This window comes from Trichosurus vulpecula, chromosome 7, assembly GCF_011100635.1.
Source record: "Trichosurus vulpecula isolate mTriVul1 chromosome 7, mTriVul1.pri, whole genome shotgun sequence".
Lineage (NCBI taxonomy): Eukaryota > Metazoa > Chordata > Mammalia > Diprotodontia > Phalangeridae > Trichosurus > Trichosurus vulpecula.
This window is the reverse complement of record NC_050579.1, coordinates 246,514,172-246,536,131: the sequence shown is the minus strand read 5'-3', so window position 1 is coordinate 246,536,131 and position 21,960 is coordinate 246,514,172. Positions and strand designations below refer to the sequence as shown.

The 21,960-nt window shown below is 42.8% G+C and overlaps 1 protein-coding gene across 1 annotated transcript; it reads left to right on the top strand.

The window, feature by feature from the left end:
* Window positions 1–337: 337 nt before the first annotated feature.
* On the top strand, window positions 338–21,352 carry APOBEC2 (apolipoprotein B mRNA editing enzyme catalytic subunit 2). The gene is made up of 3 exons (XM_036766453.1): window positions 338–622; window positions 16,236–16,792; window positions 20,457–21,352. The coding sequence occupies exons 1-2, from the start codon at window positions 501–503 to the stop codon at window positions 16,777–16,779; spliced, it is 666 nt and encodes a 221-aa protein (XP_036622348.1). The 5' UTR covers window positions 338–500; the 3' UTR covers window positions 16,780–16,792; window positions 20,457–21,352.
* Window positions 21,353–21,960: the final 608 nt, after the last annotated feature.

The window sequence follows — 21,960 nt, the reverse complement described above, 5'->3', positions numbered from 1 at the left end:
TTATCCCTATTAGAACACCCAGTCACTCCAATCTAAATTTTCAGGAGACACTGGTCACTCCACCATCACTCCTACCCACCCTATATGGGGTTGTGGGAGCAGGGAGTTGATGAGTATAAGCATGAGGCTGGAGTGGAGCAAGGCAGTGAGGGAGGCACTGGAGAGAGGGAGGCTAGGGCATCTGACCTGCCAACTTTCTGTCCCTACCTACTGATAAATAGGGGATTCCAATGGCCAAGATTTTCCACTCCCCCCACTCCAACATATTCGTCACTCAATTAAAAAAAGAGTGGGGGAGGGAAGGCACTGGTTATAAGGCCTCTGCCACAGAGGAGCAGAGGACATTGAGCTCAGAGAGTTCCAGCTCTCTGCTGCTACTCTCAGCCTGATTTAGCTGTTGACAGCTGCTGCCCAACAGCCTAGCTAGCTCCCTTCTGTGGTCTAGCCAACCACCAAGCCCCAGACTCTTCGTTCCAGTGACTCCTACAGCCCACCCCAAAATGGCTGAGAAAGAACAGGCTGCCGCTGCTCCTCAAAATGGAGAGGGGGACTCTGAGAACCTGGATGACCCTGAGAAATTGAAGGAGCTGATTGAGTTACCGCCCTTTGAGATTGTTACAGGGTAAGAGACAGGTTGCTGGCTGCTCTTTTCTGGGTGACGTAGGAAGATTTTCAGGATGAGTGTGAGGCCTTGGGAAAGGTGGTGGATGCTGACCAGAGCTCAGGAGGGGAGAATTAGGGAGGAATTGGCTAGACTGTGCCCTGAAATTACGGTTGGGATGTAGACATTAATTTCAGACTAATGCATAAGTGTTTTAAGTATGTGAACTTTGGGATGTCAGGATATCAGCCTTTAAAGGTAAGGGGCTTTTTTGTGTCCTTGCTATTAATATCAATACTATAATAACGTATTTATATAGTCTTCAAGGTTTACAAAGAATTTATCTCACAAGTAATTCTCAAGTGAGTCTCAAATCAGGTGAGACTCCTTCAGAGAGCCACTTGCCAGGGTAAGGTTTGGCTGGTATTTTTGTCTGTTTGTTTTATTTTTAATCCTTTTAAACAGTTCAAGGGGGAAAGGAATGGCAGAGGCCTGGAAACTCTACTATCTCCAATCCTGGAGAAATTGGCAGGGAGGTGGGACATACAGAGAGAGAGAGAGGAAGAGAGGGAGAGGGAGAGGGAGAGGGGAGAGAGAGAGAGAGAGAGAGAGAGAGAGAGAGAGAGAGAGAGAGAGAGAAACATTTAACAGGACCCAATTAAAGTTGTCCCCTCCCCTATTTTCTGGGCTCTAAACTCTGAAAAGAAGATTCCACAATAGGAGTTGAATGAGAGAGAGTTTCTTCCTACCAATCTTTTGTGAATTTCCCCAGGGGAGAGAAGCAGAAGTGATCCATGAGCCCCATAAGCAAGGAGTTCACACACGGTCCATGTCAGAGAAGCCAGGACAGTGAGATAAATGCACACAGTATAAAGCAAAGGGACATTCTGGTCAGATAGGAGGTAGGAGGTACTGAATCTAATTCTGTCTAAGCCAAGTGGACTTCCTGGATGAGAAGTAAATTCAGGTGAAAGGAACTGGGCAGGAGATGGGCTGTGTTCCATTTGAGCATCCACTTAGTCCCTACTGCCTTGTCCAGATCATGCCTGCTCCAGATAGAGCTCCAAGAAATTCCCTTCATTGTCTCTCTTCCTTAGCCTTCTAGCTACAGCTGCTGCCAAATTGCTAGACAGAGAGAACAAGACAAGGTCTTTGAGGGGCTGAATTCAGCTGTACCTTGACCCCCAAATCCTCCTCTACACTTCAATATCCCTCACTGTCACCTGGGGAGAACAGCAGTGGACTCTCTACCTGCCCCTTAAATCTTTCCCCTACTCCTCAGTGTCTCCCCCTGAGATTTGGGGAGAACAGCAGTGCTCAAAGATGGGCAGGGGCCACAGTCTCAGAGACGGTAGGCAAAACACGAGCACAGTAGCTTCCAAGGGCAGGAAAACCTTACTCAGGGGGGAATTTATCTTGAATCCTGAGAGGAAGAACAGCCCCCAAGTTTGTGCTGCCCTGTGCCCACTCACATAATCTCACCCTTATCCTGGGATTATGGGAGCAGCTGAGCCAGATAGGTCTAGGGATAGGCAAAGCTCTGGTGCTGCCTGGCCAAGAGACACCCACCCTGCCCCCTTAGATGTTTAACTGAGCCTCCCTTCTACCACTGATACCCCTGAATGAAAGGAATAGAAAAAACAGCTAAGGGTCATTGGAGGGGCAGGTGAAGGGACATTAAGAGGCTTTCCTATTATCCAAGCACCCTAGCTTATACTGTCGTAGGCCATACTCACATATGACCCTGAAATTGCAATGGAAAGAAGTTTCCTAGCCTACAGATATTACTGGGCACTAAATCTTCTGTGATCTGTGCATTCCAAATGTGGAAGATTCCTAGTGACAGACAAGTCCCTAAAGTTCAAGTTTAACTTTTGTGTAACCTCCAGTGTTCCTAATTGGAAAAAAAAGGCAAAAAGCATCCCCCTTTTCCATTTCCACAACCCACATCCCCAATTTAGGGAGAAAGGGCATTGTGGATTTGCACTAACGAAAAGCTAGGAATCTGTAGCTGCAGAGAACAGAGAGTTCCGAAATGCATGGTGAGAAGCCCTGCATGTTTCCTTTCCACACTCCAGAGAAACAAGCAACAGATGTAGGAATTTGTCCCCTGGGGCCCCTCTGGGTAAATAGCCAGCTCTGAGATAGCCTGTAGGTGTCACTGTCCATCTGTCCTGGGAGGTAGGAAGAGGAGGGGATGTTTGCACCCCACCTCACTTGTCAACCTCTGTGTCATTGAGGTCAGCAAGCTTCCAAGTCAAAGGTGATTCTTCAGGTCAGACCCCTTGAGGGGGCCTCTGGGATTTGGGCCTTGATTTGGCAGATTAGCTCAGGGCACTTTATACTTTGTGGCAGAAGAAGAGGGAGAGGGAAAAAGAAGAAGGTAGGGAAGGGAAAGAGGATAGGAAGGAAGATTCAGAAGAAAGAAAAAATGCCCTTTTTTTCCCTTCACAGTTTCTATCTTCAACCCAGAGATTGACAGGATGCATACAAAAGACAGACCAAGAACTTTCACGAAATAATGTGAAAAAAATTTCAAGGGCCACCATGCAGGGGTGCAATAGAAGAATACTGAGAAGAGATAGGATACAGGAAAGGTTAGATGAGTTTGTACATGAGATGGTGCCTCCAGAAATTAGAAAACCTGCCTTTTGATGCTCATCCCACAAGCCCCTCTTCTCAGCCCCTGAGCCAGGTGAATCAGAGGGTAGAAAGTATGACCCCTCAAAGTCAGAAGGCTGGAAATCCAGGCATGTTTTAGAGAAATGAAGAGTTCCCTTGGGGGTGCAGAGTGTGAGTGCTACTATAGACCTGAGCCCCACAAAGCTTTGGGCTTCTGGAGAACCAGAGCTTGGAAGAGAATTTCTACCTAGTCCATTGAGTTTTGCTGTTGCCTCTGAACACAGTGGGGCAGCTAGGTGCTACACTGGATAGAATTCTGGGCCTGAGGTCAGGAAGACTCATCCTCCTGAGTTAAAATTTGACCTCAGACACTTTCTAGTCATGTAACCCTGGGCAAGTCACTTAGTCCTGTTTGCCTCAGTTTCCTTATCTGTAAAACGAGCTAGAGAAGGAAATGGCAAACCACTCCAGTATCTTTGCCAAGAAAACCCCAACTGAGATCACAAAGAGTCGGACATGACTGAACACAGTACAACTGAGGGGAGTACCAGAGATAAAGTCTATGGTTGTGTGTTGCCTTCCATAGGTTACACGATTGGTAGGCATGCCTCAGTCATGTACAATCATATGTCTTTGGGGTGTGTGTATGTGTGTGTACCTAAGGAAAGCTGACATCAGCAAATGAAAGCAGCAACTCTAGGAATCTCTTTAGTCATGACGCATCAGCAAAAATGAGAGAAGGGTTACAGTGGAAGTGAAGTATCCTGCTCATAATCACAAATTCAAAAGGTCCACTGGGTTCCTGGAGCACATTAAAGGGATGGCCCAGGAGGAAGGGAAACCATCCAGCTGACTCCATCAAGTCTTGATTCTATGGCAAAGTCCTGGGCCTTTGGGTCTAAAAGGAGGTGACACACAGCTAGGTGACTGGTGACAGATAGTTGGAAAGCTTCCTGGGAAGGAGGCGTAGACATACAGTAGGCTTGGGCCTCCTGTCTTCTTGATTAGGGACACAGAGAGGTTCCCTTCTCAGGAAGGAGGGCCTACAAATGAGGCAATGCTGCCACACTGGGGAAAGGGGAGGGAATAAGCATTCATGTAGCACCTACTATGTGCTAAGAGCTTTTTCCAAACATTACCTCATTTCATCTATGAGGTGGGTGCTATTATTATCCTCATTTTACAGTTGAGGAAACTGAGGCAAGACAGAGGTGAAGTGATTTGCCCAGAATCGCACAGCTAGTAAGTGCCTGAGACTGGATTTGAACTCAGCTCTTCCTGACTCCAGGCCCACTGCCCAACCAGTTACCTCTAACTGGAGATGATCTTGACATCAAAGCACCAGGATGTTTGGTTGACTAAGTGATTACTAAGGTTCTTTCTAAATAAAAATTATACTGGGCCATACTGGCTTCACAAGGCCATGGGAATGCCCACCACACTCCAAAGAATCTTTCCTTTTTGCTCTGGTTGGGAGTAGTTAAAGAATAGTCTACATTTTTCATCACCCTAACAGATGAGGAAGGAGGGGTTCTTTTCCATGATAGAGGGAACTGAGCCCCTCAGGGACATGAGTCCTGATTCTTTCTCACCCTGGCTTGATTGTTTGGCCTCCTTGATGAGAGGGTTATTGAGCAGGGGCAGGAGTTAGCGGGTGAGTAGCAGAACTTAGAGAAAAGGAGAGGAGACAGGCATTTACCTTCATTGTAATATAAAGCTATTTCACCTCCAGTGCCAGACACTAATATCTTTCCTCCATAATCCCCAGAGAGGCAGTCAAGCAGGCATTGGGGCAAGAGGCCACTAGAAAGCATGGATGGGTCACGTCGCCTCCCTCCAGAGCAAAACTCACCTTCTCCAAGGAACAGTCAAATTTTAGAGTATAAAGAGACCTCAGAAACTTCAGAGATTATCTAGTGCAGGGGTGAGGAACCTACGGCCTCCAGGCCACATGTGGCCTTCTAGGTCCCTTAGGTGCAACCTTTTGGTTGAGTCCAAGTTTTACAGAACAAATCCTTTTATTATGGGGATTTGTTCTATGAAGTTTGGATTCAGTCAAAGAACCACCCTTGAAGACCTACAGGGACCTCGAGGCCGCAGTTTCCCCACCCTGATCTCGTCCAACCTAATCCATTGGGAAATGACTTGAGTATGGTCATACAAGTGATAAGTAATGGAGCTAGGAGCTAAACCCAAAGCTTCTGGCTTCCAAATCCAGTGTGCTGCTGCCCTGAGGCTAAAATGAGATATTTATAAAGTTCTTAATAATAGGCACTTAAGAAATGCTCAGTCCCTCCCTTGTTCTGTCCTCTCTCCAATTCTTCATCTCAGAGGTCTCCAGTGTTTTCTAAACTTCCACTGGCATAATCTTCCTGAATGATTAGTTAGTCAATAAACATTTATTAAGCACCTACTGGCAAACAGAAAAGGTCAAGACAATTCCTGTTCTTAAGAATCTCACCATTTAATGGGGAAGACAATAAGCAAACAACCTCATACAATCAAACTATATATAAGTTAGAAATAACCAACAGAGGGAAGACACTAGAATTGAAGGTGGATTAGGAAAGATTTCCTGCAGAAAGTGGGATTTTAACTGTGACATGAAGGAAGCCAGGAGGCAGAGAAGAGGAGAGAGAACATGCCAGTCATGGGATTAGCCAATGAAAATGCCCAGAGCTGGAAGACAGAATGTCTAATTCAAATAACAGCAAGGAGGGTAGTGTCACTGGATCAAAGCACACATAGAGGGAGAGAGGTATGAGAAGATTTAAGAAGACTGGAAGGGTAGGGGGGAGTTACAGGTCATGAAGGGCTTTGAGTGACCAGACTTTTTACAATTGATCCTGAAGGTGATAAGAAGTCACTAGAATTCATGGGTGGGGAGGGCTTGACAAGGTCAGCTCTGAGCTTTAGGAAGGTCATTTTGACAACTGAGGTGAGTAGGGAGAGACTCAAGGCAGGATCCTCTCCTAGTCTCACACTAATGGCTCAGGTAATTGCCAAGGATGATTCTATCTCATTCTCTCCAAATCTGGACTGCCCCATGGGCTAATGGGGACATGTTTATTAGGACAAGCATCCTCCTTCCCTCCGTGGCTCATCTAAAAAGAGCAGTTGGCAGAGATGGTTCTTTACAAGGAAAGAAAACAAGTTTAAGGTGCCTCCCAGGTTCTCACTTGGGATGTACATACACTCTTAAAAATATGTGCAAGTTCTTTAAACCTCTCCCAGGAGAAGAGAGAGAAGAAGAAACTAAAACAAACAAGATAATATTTGTAAATCACTTAGCACAGTGTCTGGCACACAGTAGTCACTTAATAAATGTTGATTCCTTTCCTCCCCCCTCTTGTGGGAGCAAATCTGGTGGAAAGATTAAAGGGAAAGGAGAGGAGAAGGGAGAACTGAAACTAGGTAACTTTCAATGATCCATGCATAAAACTTGGGGATTTTTTTCTGCCACAAATGTTTAATCCCACCGCCACCCATGTTTCTGTGTGGCAAGTAACCTCTGTTACTCCCACCATGCTGGTATGTGCTCCTAGGAAGGGGTGTGTTAGGGAGTGCGCCCTCCCTCCCCAATCTCTCCTCCTTTCAGCAGAACCCAGTTTATCATATTTTAGCTTCTGTACGCCATGCTAAGTCAAAGGCCAACTTTGTATCCTTCCAAGGACCTGGTACAATGACAAATATGACTGAAGCAAAAAGAGAGCTGAATCTAAAGTCTAAGTAACCTAGATTCAAATCCCAGCTCGGCTACTTACTGTGATCTTAGGAAAGTAAGTTTACCTCTCCGGGCCTCAATTTCTTCACCTGTAAAATGAGGGTATTGGACCAGACCTCTAAGGTCTCTCCTAAGATTGGGGAAAGATGTTTTGCTCACTCATATATATGTCCCTCTCCACCACAGAACAACACAACCCCCAAATTGTGAGGACATATTTTGATTATCAGGAGCAACTGCTTATCACAGCTGGAGGAGCTGTATAAAATTGATCAGAACACTTCCGTTGCTGAGTCATTTCAGTTGTGTCTGACTCTTCATGACCCCATTTTGGGTTTCCTTGGCAGGGATACTGGAATGGTTTGCCATTTGTTTCTCCAGGTCATTTTATAGATGAGGAAACTGAGGCAAACAGGGTTAAGTGACTTGCCCAGAATCACACAGCTAATGTCCAAGGCCACATTTGAACTTGGGTCTTCCTAACTCCAGGCCCAGCACTCTATCCACTGTACCACCTGCTGCCCCACATCAGAACACTAGCCTGTCCATACCACAGGATCTCAAATTTGAAAAGGACACGAGAAGTCATTTAGTTTGGCCCATAGCTGACCAAGAAGCCTCTTTTATAAAATACCTGACAAGTGGCCATCCAACTTTCCATCCTAGGTTCTATTTGTTGAAAGTAAACAGAAGAGTGCCTAAAGAACTATTTGAGTGTCAAGTTTTTCTGACTGGGCAGCTAGGTGGTGCAGTGGATGGTTTTAGAATCAGGAAGACTCATCTTCATGAGTTCAAATCTGGTCTCAAACACTTCTTAGCTGTGTGACCCTAAACAAGTCACTTAACCCTGCTTGTCTCAGTTTCTCCATCTGTAATATGAGCTGGAGAAGGAAACAGCAAACCACTGCAGTAACTCTGCCAAGAAAATCCCAAATGGGGTCACAAAGAGTTGGACACGACCCAACAACAACAGGGGAGAATCATACTCCTGGCTGCAGCATTCTAGGACACTAGGTTCCTAACATCAACATTGGCAGCTGGCAAAGCTTCTCAGAACAATCCCTTCCCTTATCCTTTCCTTCTCCCTCTCTCATACTCATCTCCTCCTCTGCACTCAATATTTTAGTAGTAAAATGTGTGCTGAAAGTGTTTGCATAAGTAAATATGATAATTAGAAAGAGAATTCTACTACTGCTACAAAAAAGGAAATACATATACTGTTGCATTATCTGCATCACTACTTTGTTCTGTGCAGGGAAATAATTGAGACCACTATATTATGACTAAAACGAAAAATCACCCAGTATTGGGGAGCTCCTTAACCTTTTGTTCTGTCATGGGCTTCTTGGTAATTTGGTGAAACCTATGGACCCTCTCTCAGAATACTATTTTTAAATGCATGAAACAAAATACTTAGGATTACAAAGGAAACTAATTACATTGAAATAAAGATGAAATTTATTCCCCCATTCAATATCATAGACCCCTTGAAATCTATCCACAAGACCTCTTGTAAGTCTATGGACCCCAGGTTAAGAACCTCTTCTGTAAGGAAACTTTAGTCTCCCTTTCAGACATTTTAGCTGTCTTTCTGAACTGTTTCCATCTCCCCAATGTTGACCTCCAGAACCTGGAAGCTCTTGGTATCAAGAAAAACCCCTAATTAGATGGTAAACTTTCTTTATGTCACTAGCATTCAGCACAGTGCCTGGTACGTAGTAGATACTTAATAAATGTTTACTGACTGACTGTGAGAGGTATACATACAGCATCTCCCTCACCCTCTATTTTCCTTCTGATCAAGATACCCCAAGAAAAGCCAAGCTAGCTAAGCTTCCCAGCCCACAGGAGGATCAAGAGTCTAAACTTCCTCTGTGATTTGTTCTTCTTTTGAAATAGTTTCCTCCGTAGCAACATCTGGTATAGCACACCCCCTCACTGAGCAGGACAGGAGTCCGATGCTAGAGGGAGGAGTAAACTGGGTATTAATAGAGGGCTGACCTTTTCTTCTCTCCTCTGGTTTCTGGTTTCTCTGGGCTCCTTCCTTGTGCTCAGGGAAGCTGGGTTTCAGCATTCCAGTAGAGAAGAGGTCTCTTTTCAAGCTGGGCACCTCATCTCTGGATCTAGCACCCAGTACCAGGCTGGAACCAATTAGCTTTCTCTGCTTGAGAATCTATCTGGCAAAATCTTTGGGATGGAAGAAAACCTATGTAGAAATCAAAGTGATAGGGCCCTCTGCAAGTTCTATTAGTTTAGTCAGGAATAGTTTACAAAACTCTGTGCATTTAACACTTGCTTTGGCTAAATCCTCAAAACTCTCCAGGAAATACCTGTAGGACTTACTTGTGGAAGCACAGTTACTCCTCCCGTTAAGGGATTTATTCAATTACTGAGATTGCTTGGGTCTGCACTGGGGTGGGGTGGGGGCTAGGGGTGGAACAAAGGAAAATGGTGTCAAAAAACAAGCGAGAGTTAAAGCAAAAAATACAATACTTTTTCCACTCTCCTCTCTATACATATACAATATACACACAGGTATTTTACATGTATATTAAATACAGTGTATGTAATATAAAGTAGATATGTTCTATAAACATTGTATGTATGCTGTTGTTGTTTGTCCTTCATTCTCAGAGAGGACCAATAACATCAAAAGGGTGATGTCTTGATTTGCTAGTGAATTGGATATGAGTGGGGCAGACCCAAGTAAAGTCAGAAGCCTCACTCTCCTCCAGAATTATCAAAGTATAGTGCCAAGACCATTGTCGATGGCCCAGGATTCAGTGGGTGATCTTTGTCTTCCTAAATCAAGGTCTTTCCCAGGTCTTGGTTTGTCTGAGACCATGCCATTCAATGACTGAGAGCTTCATAAGGGTTGAGACGAAAGATGGCTCAATTTACCATCACAAAGATATCAAATCTGGGAAGGATAGACCCTCAGAATGTCTGGTCAGAACAGAAAACAATTGCTATTTATACTCATTCTATGTCATCAAAATCAACAATGAACCACAGATGGTTGGGTTGGGGCTGTTATTGACCATTCGATGAAAGCCAGAGTGATTTGGGCTTTAAGGTGAAGTCAAGCAGTCCCATTTAAATCATAATGAGCTTTTAACAGCCTGTCTTTTCAGAGCTATGTTTCAAGAAATCAAAAATGAAAACCACTCAGGACAGAAAGGAAAAAAAAGAAATAAAATAAACAAATAAGTGATGTGGTGAAGAAGAAATAGTAGCATTCTCCAATTTCTGCTCCAATAATATACTATGTAAAATACCTAAATATATGCTCTTTATAATTAACATATGCACATGTTAATTGTGAAGAGTATATATTTGTGTATTTTATATAGTATATAATATGTATAATATATTCTAATTTACATGTTTTGTGTGTGCATACATGTATCTATATGTGTATGCATGTAAGCAGCTCACCTTTCTGTACTATTATAAGATTTACAAAGTGACTTTCCACAATACCCCCGTTAGGTAACACAGCGCAAATATTATTTCCCCCATTTTAAAGATGATGACACTAAGGTGGTGAATTAACTTGTCCTTAATTCTGCAATTAATACTGTAAGCATTAAAACCAGGGCTTAAACCTAGGTCATTTTTCTCTATTCTCACCAACCCATTTTTCTTTCAAATTTTCTTACCACTGTCCAGCGCTCCACTACTTTTTTAGCCAGCCAAATTCAATAATCTCAGAGTAAATCTTGACTCAGTTCAGCTCACATATCTGATCAGTTGCCAAATCTTGTAATTTCTTTCTCTCTATTTCTCATATACATCCACTCTCTTCCACAAACATAGCCATCACCCTAGTTCACACCCTCATTATTTCTCACCCAGACAAAGCCCTGTTAATTGGATGCCCTGCCTCAAGCCTCTTCCTCACTCCGACCCATCCTCCATACCAATGGTGTCAAACATTCCACTTGTGGACTGCCTATTGCCCCAAATACTCTCAAGTGTCTGAACCAGATTAAAGTGTGATTGAGAGGTATTTAACAAAATAACTAAAAATCCACAAAACATAATGCTACATTTTAAAGCTATGTCAATATGCAGCCCACAAGAATCCTTATGTGTAGGTTAGTGGCCTCCATTTCACCAGCGCTCCACACTATTGCCAAAGTGATCTGCCTAAAGCTCACCTGACTATGTCACCTCACCATCACCCTCACCCTGACTAACTCCTACTCAAGAAATTCCAATGGTTCTCTATTGCCACTAAAAATACATAAAAACTCCACTGTTTTGAAACTTAGAGGACTTCACAGTCTGGTTGTCCCCTCCCTGTCTTTCCAATCTTTTGACTTGCTATCCTACTCTATGAACCCCATAGTGAAGTCCTACTGGCCTATATGCTATTCCTCCCATCTCCCATTTCCATTTTTGCCCCCTGCTAGAAATGCCTTATTTTCTTTTCCTTCCATTTTTTCATTCTTTTGATTTTGTTTGACTGATTCTTTATTTCTCAAAGAGTCATTAGCTTCCACTTGCCCAATTCTAATTTTTTACGAATTATTTTCTTCAGTTAGCTTTTGTAGCTCCTTTTCTATTTGGCCAATTCTACTTTTTAAGGAGTTGTTTTCTTCAGCATACTTTTTTTTCTGTTTTGTCAATTGCATTTTTAAAGAAATTGTTCAATTTTTTCTCTACCTCTCCTATTTGACTTTTAAAATCCTCCTTGAGCTCTTCCAAGAAGGCTTTTTGGGCTTGAGACCAGTTCATATTCCCTTTTGAGGTTTCAGATGTGGGTATAGTGACCATGTTGTCCTCTCTTCAATTTGTGTTTTGATCTTCGCGGTCACTAAGATATTTATCTATGGTCATTGTTTTTCTTTGATTCTTCTTGCCCATGTTGTTTGCCTTTTTTATGGTTTTAAAATTTGATCTCTTCTTCTGGGGCCCAGGGGGCACTGTCCTAGGCTTCTTGTGTTGGGGGCTTAGGGGCCTGGTTACTAGTTTTGTGTGCTGGAACCTCAGATGCTGGCAGCTGGAGGCATAGCGGTCTGGTAGTTTACCTGGTGCCAAGCTGGAGCTAGTGGTGGTGACTGGTGTGTGCCTGGCGTTTTGGTGCTTTCCTGCTCCTCCACCCTGGGACTCAGGATCTCCCACTGGCCCACTGAGGTAGGGCTTGCTGCAGGCTTTCTGGGTCAAATTCCATCCTATACTGGTCCCCTTCAGCCACAGCAAGAAGGACCTTTCCTGTTAATCCCCCTAGCCTCCCAAGCTAAAAGACTGCTGTACAGCATCTTTTGGCTGGCTCCACTATTCCAGGATTTTTCCTGGGGCAATATTCTCTGGGTTTTTCGAAGTCTCTAAGAGAGGGTGAGAGTGACTTACTGATTACTCCACCATCTTGGCTCCCAGAAGTTTTTGAAATGTTCTATTTTCTAACTTCTGATTCTTAGATTCCCTGGCTTTCTTTAAGACTCAGCTCACATGCCACCTCCTCCAGAAAGCCTTTTCTGGTCTCTAGCTACTAGCAACCTCTCTGTTTTAAAGCTACCTTCTATCTACTCTGCATTTATCTTGTATGCACTGATTTGTATATATTGTCTCCCCCATTATAATGTAAGCTTCATGAGAGCAGGGACTATTTTTGCTTTTTCTTTGTACCCTCAGCACCCTTGCCCCAACACACAGTACACACTTAATAAATGTTTGTTAGATAATAGTCTTATGATCTTAGTGATCTTTCCACTTTGCCACGTGACCTCTTACTTAGATAATTGATAAAAAAAATCTTGTTAACATTTATATATTACCTTAAGATTTGCAAAGCACCCTACATACATTATCTCATTTGATCTTCATAACAACTCTGTGAACCAGGCATTATAGATATCAATGTTCCTGTCTTACAAATGAAGAAATTAAGGTTCAGAGGAATTGTGATTTGCCCACAGTCACAAGACTAGTGTCAAAGGCAGGATTAGAATCCAGTCCTTTCCTGATTTTAAGTCAAGAACTCTGGTCATATGATAAGCAGAGTAAATGCCTAAAAATCTGGCTACAGCTCATCTGACCATGTCACCTCGCCCCCACCCTCTGTTTGAGGTCTAAGAAGAAAAGAAATGCTAACCAACAGTGGGGTTCAGGGAACATTTCAAGAAAAAGTTGGATTGTGGTTTCAACAGTGGGAAGTAGGAGAAGAGGGGCAGGGGCAGGGAAGGCTGTGAACATAGGCATGGAGGCAAAACAGCACAAGGAGACTGAGCTAGAGAGTAGCTTAAATAGAAGGGAAAGAAAGTAAGGGCAGAAAAAATAGGCTGGTGCCAGTTTATGGATAGCATTGAGTGGGAGGCTAGGCAGATTCTATTTTACTCATGTAGGGAGTCACTGACGGATTTTAAGGAGGAATGATATCATTAGATTTGGCCATAAGTTAACCTGACAGCAGCAACAGATTGATGGGAGGGAGAAGGAGCAAGAAAGGAGGGAGAGCTGAAATGGGAAGATCTGTAAGGAAGCTATTATTACTGGCCATTTAGGAGGTAATGAGGGACTAAGGTAGTGGTAGTGAGTAGAAAGTAGAGAAGTGAGAGAGATCATATCCTTTCAGAATTAGTTTGGAGATCCACTTACTTCAAAGTTAAGAAAACATATGTGTTATGGACCCTTCCTGGAAATTTTTGCTTGGGGACCCAAACCTTCTACATATTCAGCTACATGGGACAGTGGGTCAATAAGTATTGCGTATCCTCCATATGGAGAGTCCTGTAAAAGCCAGTATGAGGAGACAAGGTTCCTTTTTATAGAGAGCTCTCAGCCTGAGGGGGGAAAAGGCAGAAAACACTTCTGACAACGTAGCATGCAACACGAAGTGGTTGCAAATGAACATTGTCCAACTGAGCAGCTAAATGATAAAGGGAGAAAGAGTAAAGGTGTGATCTGGAGTCAAAGGGCCTGGATTCAAATCCTGGCTCTGGCACTGGTTAAATAATAGCCTTTCTGGGCTATTTGCTCATCTGTAAAATGAGGGGGTGGATTAGATGACCTCTATCTAACAGTCATCTATGGTCCCTTTAGCTCTTAGTTTGTTCTATGACTGTGAATGGGATGAGGGTCTTAGAAAAGAGGTTTTCAGCTGGTTTGAAAGGGAACAGATGTATGGTTTGATGGAGAAGAAAGGAAAAATGGGATTATAAGAGTACAGATTTCAAGATGGAAATTATACTAGAGGACCTCTAATTCACCACCTTAGGCCATAAATGAGGCACTGAGATCCAGAGAATTTAAGAAACTTCCCCAAAGTCTTGCTGATCACAAGTATTAGAATCAAGATTCAAACTCAGGCCCTCGGACCCCAAATCCCTCTCTTTTTTCCATTGTTCCAAAGTCCTTCTACTTAACTGCCAAACCTAATGATTCATCTTAGGTGTTCTAAAGGGCTGGTAGCTTGGGGTGAGTCTGACCTTGTGCTAGGGTAAAGGGTGGGCTCCAGGACAGGGAGCTCATCAGTGTACCCATCCTTTTGAAATGTTAAGCAAATAATAAACACCTCTGGTCCAGGGACAGAGGGGCTTAGGGAGCTAAGTATAGTGTACTGAGGAATCCCAGGGGCTGGGCCCCCACAGTCATTTATCTCTATAGTGGAAAATTAGCTTGACATGAGGGAACATGGAAACTTGAGTTTCCGTGGGGGAAGGGTGGGCATGGATTCTACAGGGGATTACTTAGCATTCACCCCAGTCTTTGGCATCCATGGCTGATCCTTTACGTCAATATCTAGGAGCACCAATACTCCCCCTGCAGGTTTGCCAGTGGTTTGAGTAACCACTAAGTCAAATTAGGTCAGAATAGGATCATAGATTTCAAACTAGAAAGGACCGACGTCATCTTAATTCAACCCCCTTATTTTACAAAGGGAGAAACTGAGGCCCAGAGTGAAATAACGTGTTCACCAATGAGTGAAAACTGGTTAGTGGCAGTGCTGGGACTTGAACCCAGATTCCAAGACTCTTTCCACACTACTTGTAGCCTGAAGAATTTAGCCCTTAAATACTGTCTCATATTGTTCTGTTTCAAACATGTCTTCTCTTCCTTCTTTAGATTATAAGCTCCTTGAAGATAAGGATTATTTTTCATTCTTCTTTTGCATCCTCCTTCGTATCTAGCTCAGTTCTAGACATACTGTAGGCACTTCCTCAATAAATATTTTATTAGAAATGTAGCTGTTTGACTTTGGATAAATCACTTACAAGGTTGTCGTAAAGTTCAAGCGAAATCATGTATATTGTCAGGGAATTCTCTTGACTGAAAAGAATGGAACCTCTTAGGAGAGGTGTACCAGTAAATGGAGGGTCCAATGATTGTAGGTCAAAGATAGGAAGTCATACTAAAAACAATTTATGAGCTTGCTAAGGAAGCTTGCTCTCACTGAAAGAAGCTTCTACTTCTTAGGTTATAGATTTGGTCTTTATAACCTTTCAGAACTGCTTAGAGTACACAATCAAGAGCATTTTGTGGCCACTTAGGATAGATAAGAAAGCACTTCACATGAGAAATAGAGAAAGGGGAGGGGAAGGGGAGGGGACCAGTCAAGGGAGAAAAACAGAATAGTTGGAATGCAACCACCAGGATTTATTATAATATATAATATTATATATAATATAATAATAAATAGTATAATATTCCCTGTTTAAAGGAAGGAAACAAGGAGACGTGACCAAGTACTTCAAGAATCCACCACCCAAAGTCAAGAGAAAGTTAGGAAATAGCCCCAGGTGGCTTTGGGTGAAAGGTTTATGTGGGAGTTTGGTCTGTTTTCTAAGTGGGATAAAACTATGTATACACTGCACTCATCTCAGCCCCTCACTCTGGGGTCACCCTTGCAGCTGAAAATTGGAAGGCAGCTCAGATTAGTGAATAGGGTGCCAAAGTCAGAAGGCCTGTGTTTGAGCCCAGGCTTTGACACACACAAGTTGTGTAAAGTCTATGCCTCAGTTCTGTCTATAAAATCATAGTTTAATATTTGTACAACCCACCTCACAGGGCTGGTATGAGGAAATTGTCTTGTAAACCTTTAAAAAATACTGTATAAATGTGTAATTTTATAGTTTCTTTGTCTAATTTGAGGGAGTTGTAACATGATATCTTAAGTTCCTTCCAACTCTGAAATTCTGATTTTGAGGGGTGGGAGGTGGGGAGGGGAGCTGATTGGCTAGGCCCTCCATTGTGGTATTGATCTTTAGTTGGCTAGCCTTTGAAACAAAATCTCACCTGATGGTCCACCTTCCCTCCTTTTCCCCCTCTCTTTCTCACCTTTAGGGAACGGCTTCCTGTCAATTTCTTTAAGTTTCAGTTCAGGAATGTAGAGTACAGCTCTGGACGGAACAAGACCTTCCTGTGCTATGTGGTGGAAGCCCAGGGCAAGGACGGCCAAGGCCAGATGTCCCGGGGCTACCTGGAGGATGAGCATGCCGGAGACCATGCAGAAGAGGCCTTCTTCAAAACCATCCTGCCCACCTTTGACCCTGCCCTTCGCTACAATGTCACTTGGTACGTCTCCTCCAGCCCCTGCGCAGCCTGCGCTGACCGCATCTCAAGCACCCTGAGCAAAAACAAGAACCTTAGGATGCTCCTCTTGGTGGGTCGGCTCTTCATGTGGGAGGAGCCCGAGATCAAGGCTGCCTTGAAGAGGTTGAAGGAAGCGGGATGCAAGCTACGCATCATGAAGCCCCAGGACTTCGAGTATGTGTGGCAGAATTTTGTGGAGCAAGAAGAGGGAGAGTCGAAGGCCTTTGTACCCTGGGAGGACATTCAGGAGAACTTCCTTTACTATGAGGAGAAGCTGGCTGAGGTCCTGCACTGATCTGCCTTTACATGTGAGTCTGCCTTCTTCCTTAACCCTCATCTAGGCCAAGGGCTTGGGGATTAGGAACCTATAACCTAGCCCCCTCCTACCCTTCCAGTCTTCTTCCTGTACCTTAACCTACAACAGGTACTCTTCAATCCAGTGGCATTGGCCTCCTGGCTGTTCCACACACAAAGACACTCCATTTCTCAGCTCTGGCCATTCTCTCTGGCTGTCCCCCATACCTGGAATGATTTCCCTCCTCCACTCTATTGACCTCCTTGGCCTCCTGTAAGTCCCAACTAAAATCCTAGGATTTTAGGAAGACTTCCTAAAGGTTCTTAAAGGAACACAGGAAGTCTTCCTCAACCCCTCTTAATTCTAGTGCTTTCCCCTCTGCTAATTATTTCCTATTTACATTATATATCATTTTATTATTTCCTATTTATAGCTTGCTTTGTATATATTTGTTTGCATGTTGTCTTCCCCATCAGATTTTAAGTTCCTCGAGGGCAAAGATTGTCTTTCACTTCTTTTTGTATCCCTAGCACTTAGCACAGAGCCCAGAACATACTAGGTGCCTAACAAATATTTATTGAATGAATGAGTGGGAAGGGAGCTCCAGTTCTCCTACAGAGGGCTTTAACTCTGCAATGCAGTGGATAGAATGATGGACCTGGAGTCAGGAAGACAAGTTCAAGACCCGATTCAGACATCTGCCAGCTGTGTGATGATGGGCAAATCACTTAGCCTCTTCCACCCTCCATTTCCTCATCTGTGATATGGGGAAAAGAATAGCCTCTGCCTCATAGGGTTGCTATAAAGCCTAAGTGAGATAATATATGTAAAGTGCTTTGCAAACCTTAAAGCCTTAACATCTATCATCATCATCACCAGCAACATTAATCAGAGAAAAATCACTCCAAACCTGTTTTGTGTCAGCCCTGGCTCTGCTTTCCCCTCCTCCCCGCTGATCAGGAAGAGCTACTCTCACGCTTTTAGAAATGCATAAATCCCTAGATCACGCCTCTTGGTCCTTCAGCCTGCAACACCATGACTAGTCCTGATGGCGTAGGTATGCCTTGACCAATCTGGTGCAAACGGGTCTCATCCTGCTAGATCCACATATCTTGGTTCCCTTCTCTAAGGACACAGTTTCTTTCTTCCTCTTTAAAATGAGGAGATAGGATTAGATAACCTCTAAGATCTCATCCATCTCTAAATCTATGATCTCATACTCAAAATAATTTCCCCACAACTCAGGAAAGAGATATAGCTGAAGTGGACCAGGGATTCTAGAGTTGGGACCCAAAGCATTGGTAGGGTGGGAAGTATGTTTTCTATGGCCAAAAAGAAAGGAATATGAGGACTAAATTCTGTTATTTGAGCAAATCAGAAGCCATTTAAATCCACAGATTACCTTCCTTTTTGTCTCATGCCTATTAAAAACCTGAACCCTTTGCAAGCACACTGTTGGCTGCTACCCCTCCATTATCCTTACTCCTCTTTAGCAAGTTTCTCTCCCTTCAAGGAGTAATGTTTTAATTTCTAAATAATTTTTCAAGCCCCACAAGAGGTTTGAATTTAACATCTCTTTGACTTTGGTGTTTCTACACAAACAATTATAAAATTACTTTAAAAGAGATCTATGATTGGCGTTTGATGTATAATTCAGGAACAATTCACTTTGTGTTGAGGAGCACCTCAGTAAAAGCCCACGAAAATGTGCTGAAAGGAAAGGAGCTTGGGATGGCAACGAGCCATACTCTGCAGGAAATGTGGTTGGTTAAGATGATATGTTTATCAAACTAGTTGCAGCATCAAGGCATACCCCTACAGCAGTCAAGAGGAGATAAGAAAACTGGAAGAGTAGTTGTGTTAGAGAGGATTAGCTATTTAAACAGTCAATTAGGACACAATTAAGGCCAACTTGGCCTCTTGCTGAGGGTGAATTAGATCCTTAACAAAAACAGACTGAGTGCCCTCTGGGAGATTAATGGATCCTTTTCTACACATTTCTAGGTTTGTTCTGCTCTAATTTTCAACCTTAGGAGTTCTATGTAACATTCACTGAATCCCTTTTCCAACCTCTGGGTAGGTGGTCACAATCATCCAACCACTAAGAAAGGCCTTGGAAGTCTTCCTGACTTTTACGTTATTTTACCTTAGGTATTTATCAGCAGTCCTTTGCCCTGTGGCTTTCTTCATATAAGTTTGAGATGTAGGACCAGTTTGGCTTTAGGATGCTACCAGTGAGGATGTTTCAGTACCCAAGATCCAGTGTTTTCTGTGCACCTGAGCCATACTGTAATGATAAAATACTCTTTCAAATGAAATTTTTAAAAATTCTTGAATCTGCTTGAATTTAGTGGGAAATGCAGATGGAGAAGGACCTGGCCACTAACACAAAACCAGAAGAGGGTTTTCAAATTGAGCTGTACTGAATCCATAGCCTGGGGTTTCCATTCTGCTCTCCTCACCAGAATTGGACCCTTTCACTCGATTTCAAGTTTAAAGCAATACACAAAATTCCACTGGTTTTAGATTTACTATCCAGGTAACTAGACAAATAAATCCCGAGCCCAGGTGATCAAGTGCCTTCCTTTCTGTGACGGCTGGAGTTTGGGAAAGGAAAAGTTGGCAGTGTTCATAGGATCCCTGTATGAGATCTCGAAGACACCCCAGTCCAATGCCCTTTCAAGGATGAAAAAATTGAGATTCTAACAAGTTAAATGACCTGTGCTAGGTCACACAGCTAGTAAAGTGTCTGAGGCCAAGGCCAGCATCCTATCCACTATACCATGCTCCCCCATTTTTGGATCTTTTAAAGTCCTTACCCACAAAGTTATTGGCATATGGCTCTGTAGGCATGACAGTGCACATATGGATTATTTATAACAAATTTAAAAACCCTGGTCGTGTTTGCCTTTGCCATTCTAGTTTCCTGGACTACTTCCTCCAGAGGTCTAATTGTTATACGTTCAGGGAATACATGCTAATTTTGGCGGGGGGGGGGGGGGGCTAAGCAAAACAGCTAAGTTTGCCTCAAAAATAATCACTAAAAGAATGTCAAAATAGATTTTGAGATCAACTTCTGATTATTTGTAACCATGAAGCCATGGCTAATTAAAGGTTTTAGATACTGGGGTAAGCAATCTGAAAGTAGGTCTGTGAGAAGGTCTAGGTGAAATAGTCATTCCTAGGTCAGAGACAAATGATTTTTGAATTCAGAGTAGTTAGAGGTTATTCATGTTACTGAACATTGTGACCAGTTGGTATAACAACATTATCTATATTGGTTAAAAAATCTTTCCTTCCTTTGGGTTGATCCTGTTACTGCAAGGTGATGGTAATTAAGTGGTTAAAGGATCGGCATGGATGAACCTACAGTTCTGGAGAACAAGCATCTGTTTCAGCATTGATTTGTTGCACATTTCTTACTTGGTTTTGAACAACACAACCTAACTTTTCATTCAAGGTGAAAAACTGCTTAAGACTGGTTCTCTCTGCATTTTCTATCATGAATATGAGGGGAAGAAGGGAACTCAGACAAAAGCAAACCAGAAACCCCAAGATGTTATGTGGGAGATTCAGGAGACTAGCTCTAATGTGAATGGTATTGTTAACCCTGAAATTCTTATTTTGGACTAGCAGAATTAGCCTCTAGTAACATTTTTGCTCTATCTTTTCCCTAGGGCTAACCTGTCACTTCCAAGAGACATCAGTGACATACACAGCCATCTGGGACATGCCTGTGGCTTCCTAATACCACTTGGAGCCAGACAGTACCCAAGTCAACCTCATCAGACAGGCCCCTAATGGACTAAAAATATACTCCCTGTGCTGCAATTAATTTAAGCTGTTCCCCTCTGTTAAAGTTACTCATGGGGAGGGTGGGGGACAAAGTGAGTGTGGGGGAGCAAAACTGAAAATTTAATTGTTTAGTCAACAGGTTAGTCACTTACCAACAGGCTGCATCATAAACCAAATACCTACAGACCCAAGGTGCAAATCTTAGAATTATGTCCAGCAATGTGTTTTGTAATGTTAAGAAACTTTTTTTAAAAGAGAAAACCAGTGATGATTACCAAAAGAGAATCATGTTGTTTTTTATTTCTCATGCAAACTGATGGATGCTAGGCTTTCAAGAAACCTAGCATAAAGAGCAGGACACAATCCACCACAGGGTTGAAACTCAAGTCTGAGGATGTGAACCAAATTTTTTTTCTCAACCTGTGATTGATTTCACTGGTGCAGAACTTCTTCCACAGAGGTAGCTCGGCAATTTATGTATTTTATAATTATCAGAGAGTAGCCTGTAATAACTGAGGTTAAGTGAATTATTCATGGTCATAAAGCTAGTATTTGTGAAGAGCCAGGACTTGAATCCAGGTCTTTCTGACTCTAAGGTCGACCCTGTCTTCATTGTATCACTCTGCCTCTGAATCAGTTCATACTAAAAAATAACAGGAGGCTTAAATTGATAAACTGCTCCAGCAACATGACAACACCTCATACAGACTTTCTACTGGTGTCTTTCATCTCTACAAAAAGGTTTTGTGTTTTTTAAAAAAAATTTGCCCCATAATCAGGCTGGCTTCTGGATGCAATTATTTTATTAAGTTCTCTGGCTCCCCCAATCTTCTCTGGAAACAAAGATCAGGTATGAAACAAAAGTGAAACCTTGATCCCCAAGGAGGAGTCCAAAGCCTAATTACCATAATGATTAAGCGACTGAGTTTTCTGACTCTAGAAAGAAGAGGGCAGGAATTCCCACACAGTGAGATGCAAACTAAATCATCTACAGAGCAGCTAACATGAAAATCATCGTCACAATTCCCATTTCTCCAGGACACAAAACCTGTAAAAATACACTATGTGTGAATTCTTGGTGTTTTCCTAAGCCTTGGTCAGGTTTCCAGGAATAACATTCCTTATTTTGAAATCAGGGTCCTGTCTCCTTTCTCCATTCTTCAAGCATGATAAGCCATAGGAATTTGACCCAAGTACTATTTGCGAATGGCAAACATTTTATCATATCATTACTCCTAACCCCATTCATCCCCAGGCCGTACTGGCTGAGGCAAGTGTAGATCTCATGATAAAAACCAACGAAACTTTTCCAAATACAAAAACCAACTCTTTAAAAATTAGAGAGGTAGGACTTTGGGGGAAAATCTTGGACTTAATAGTGCTGAG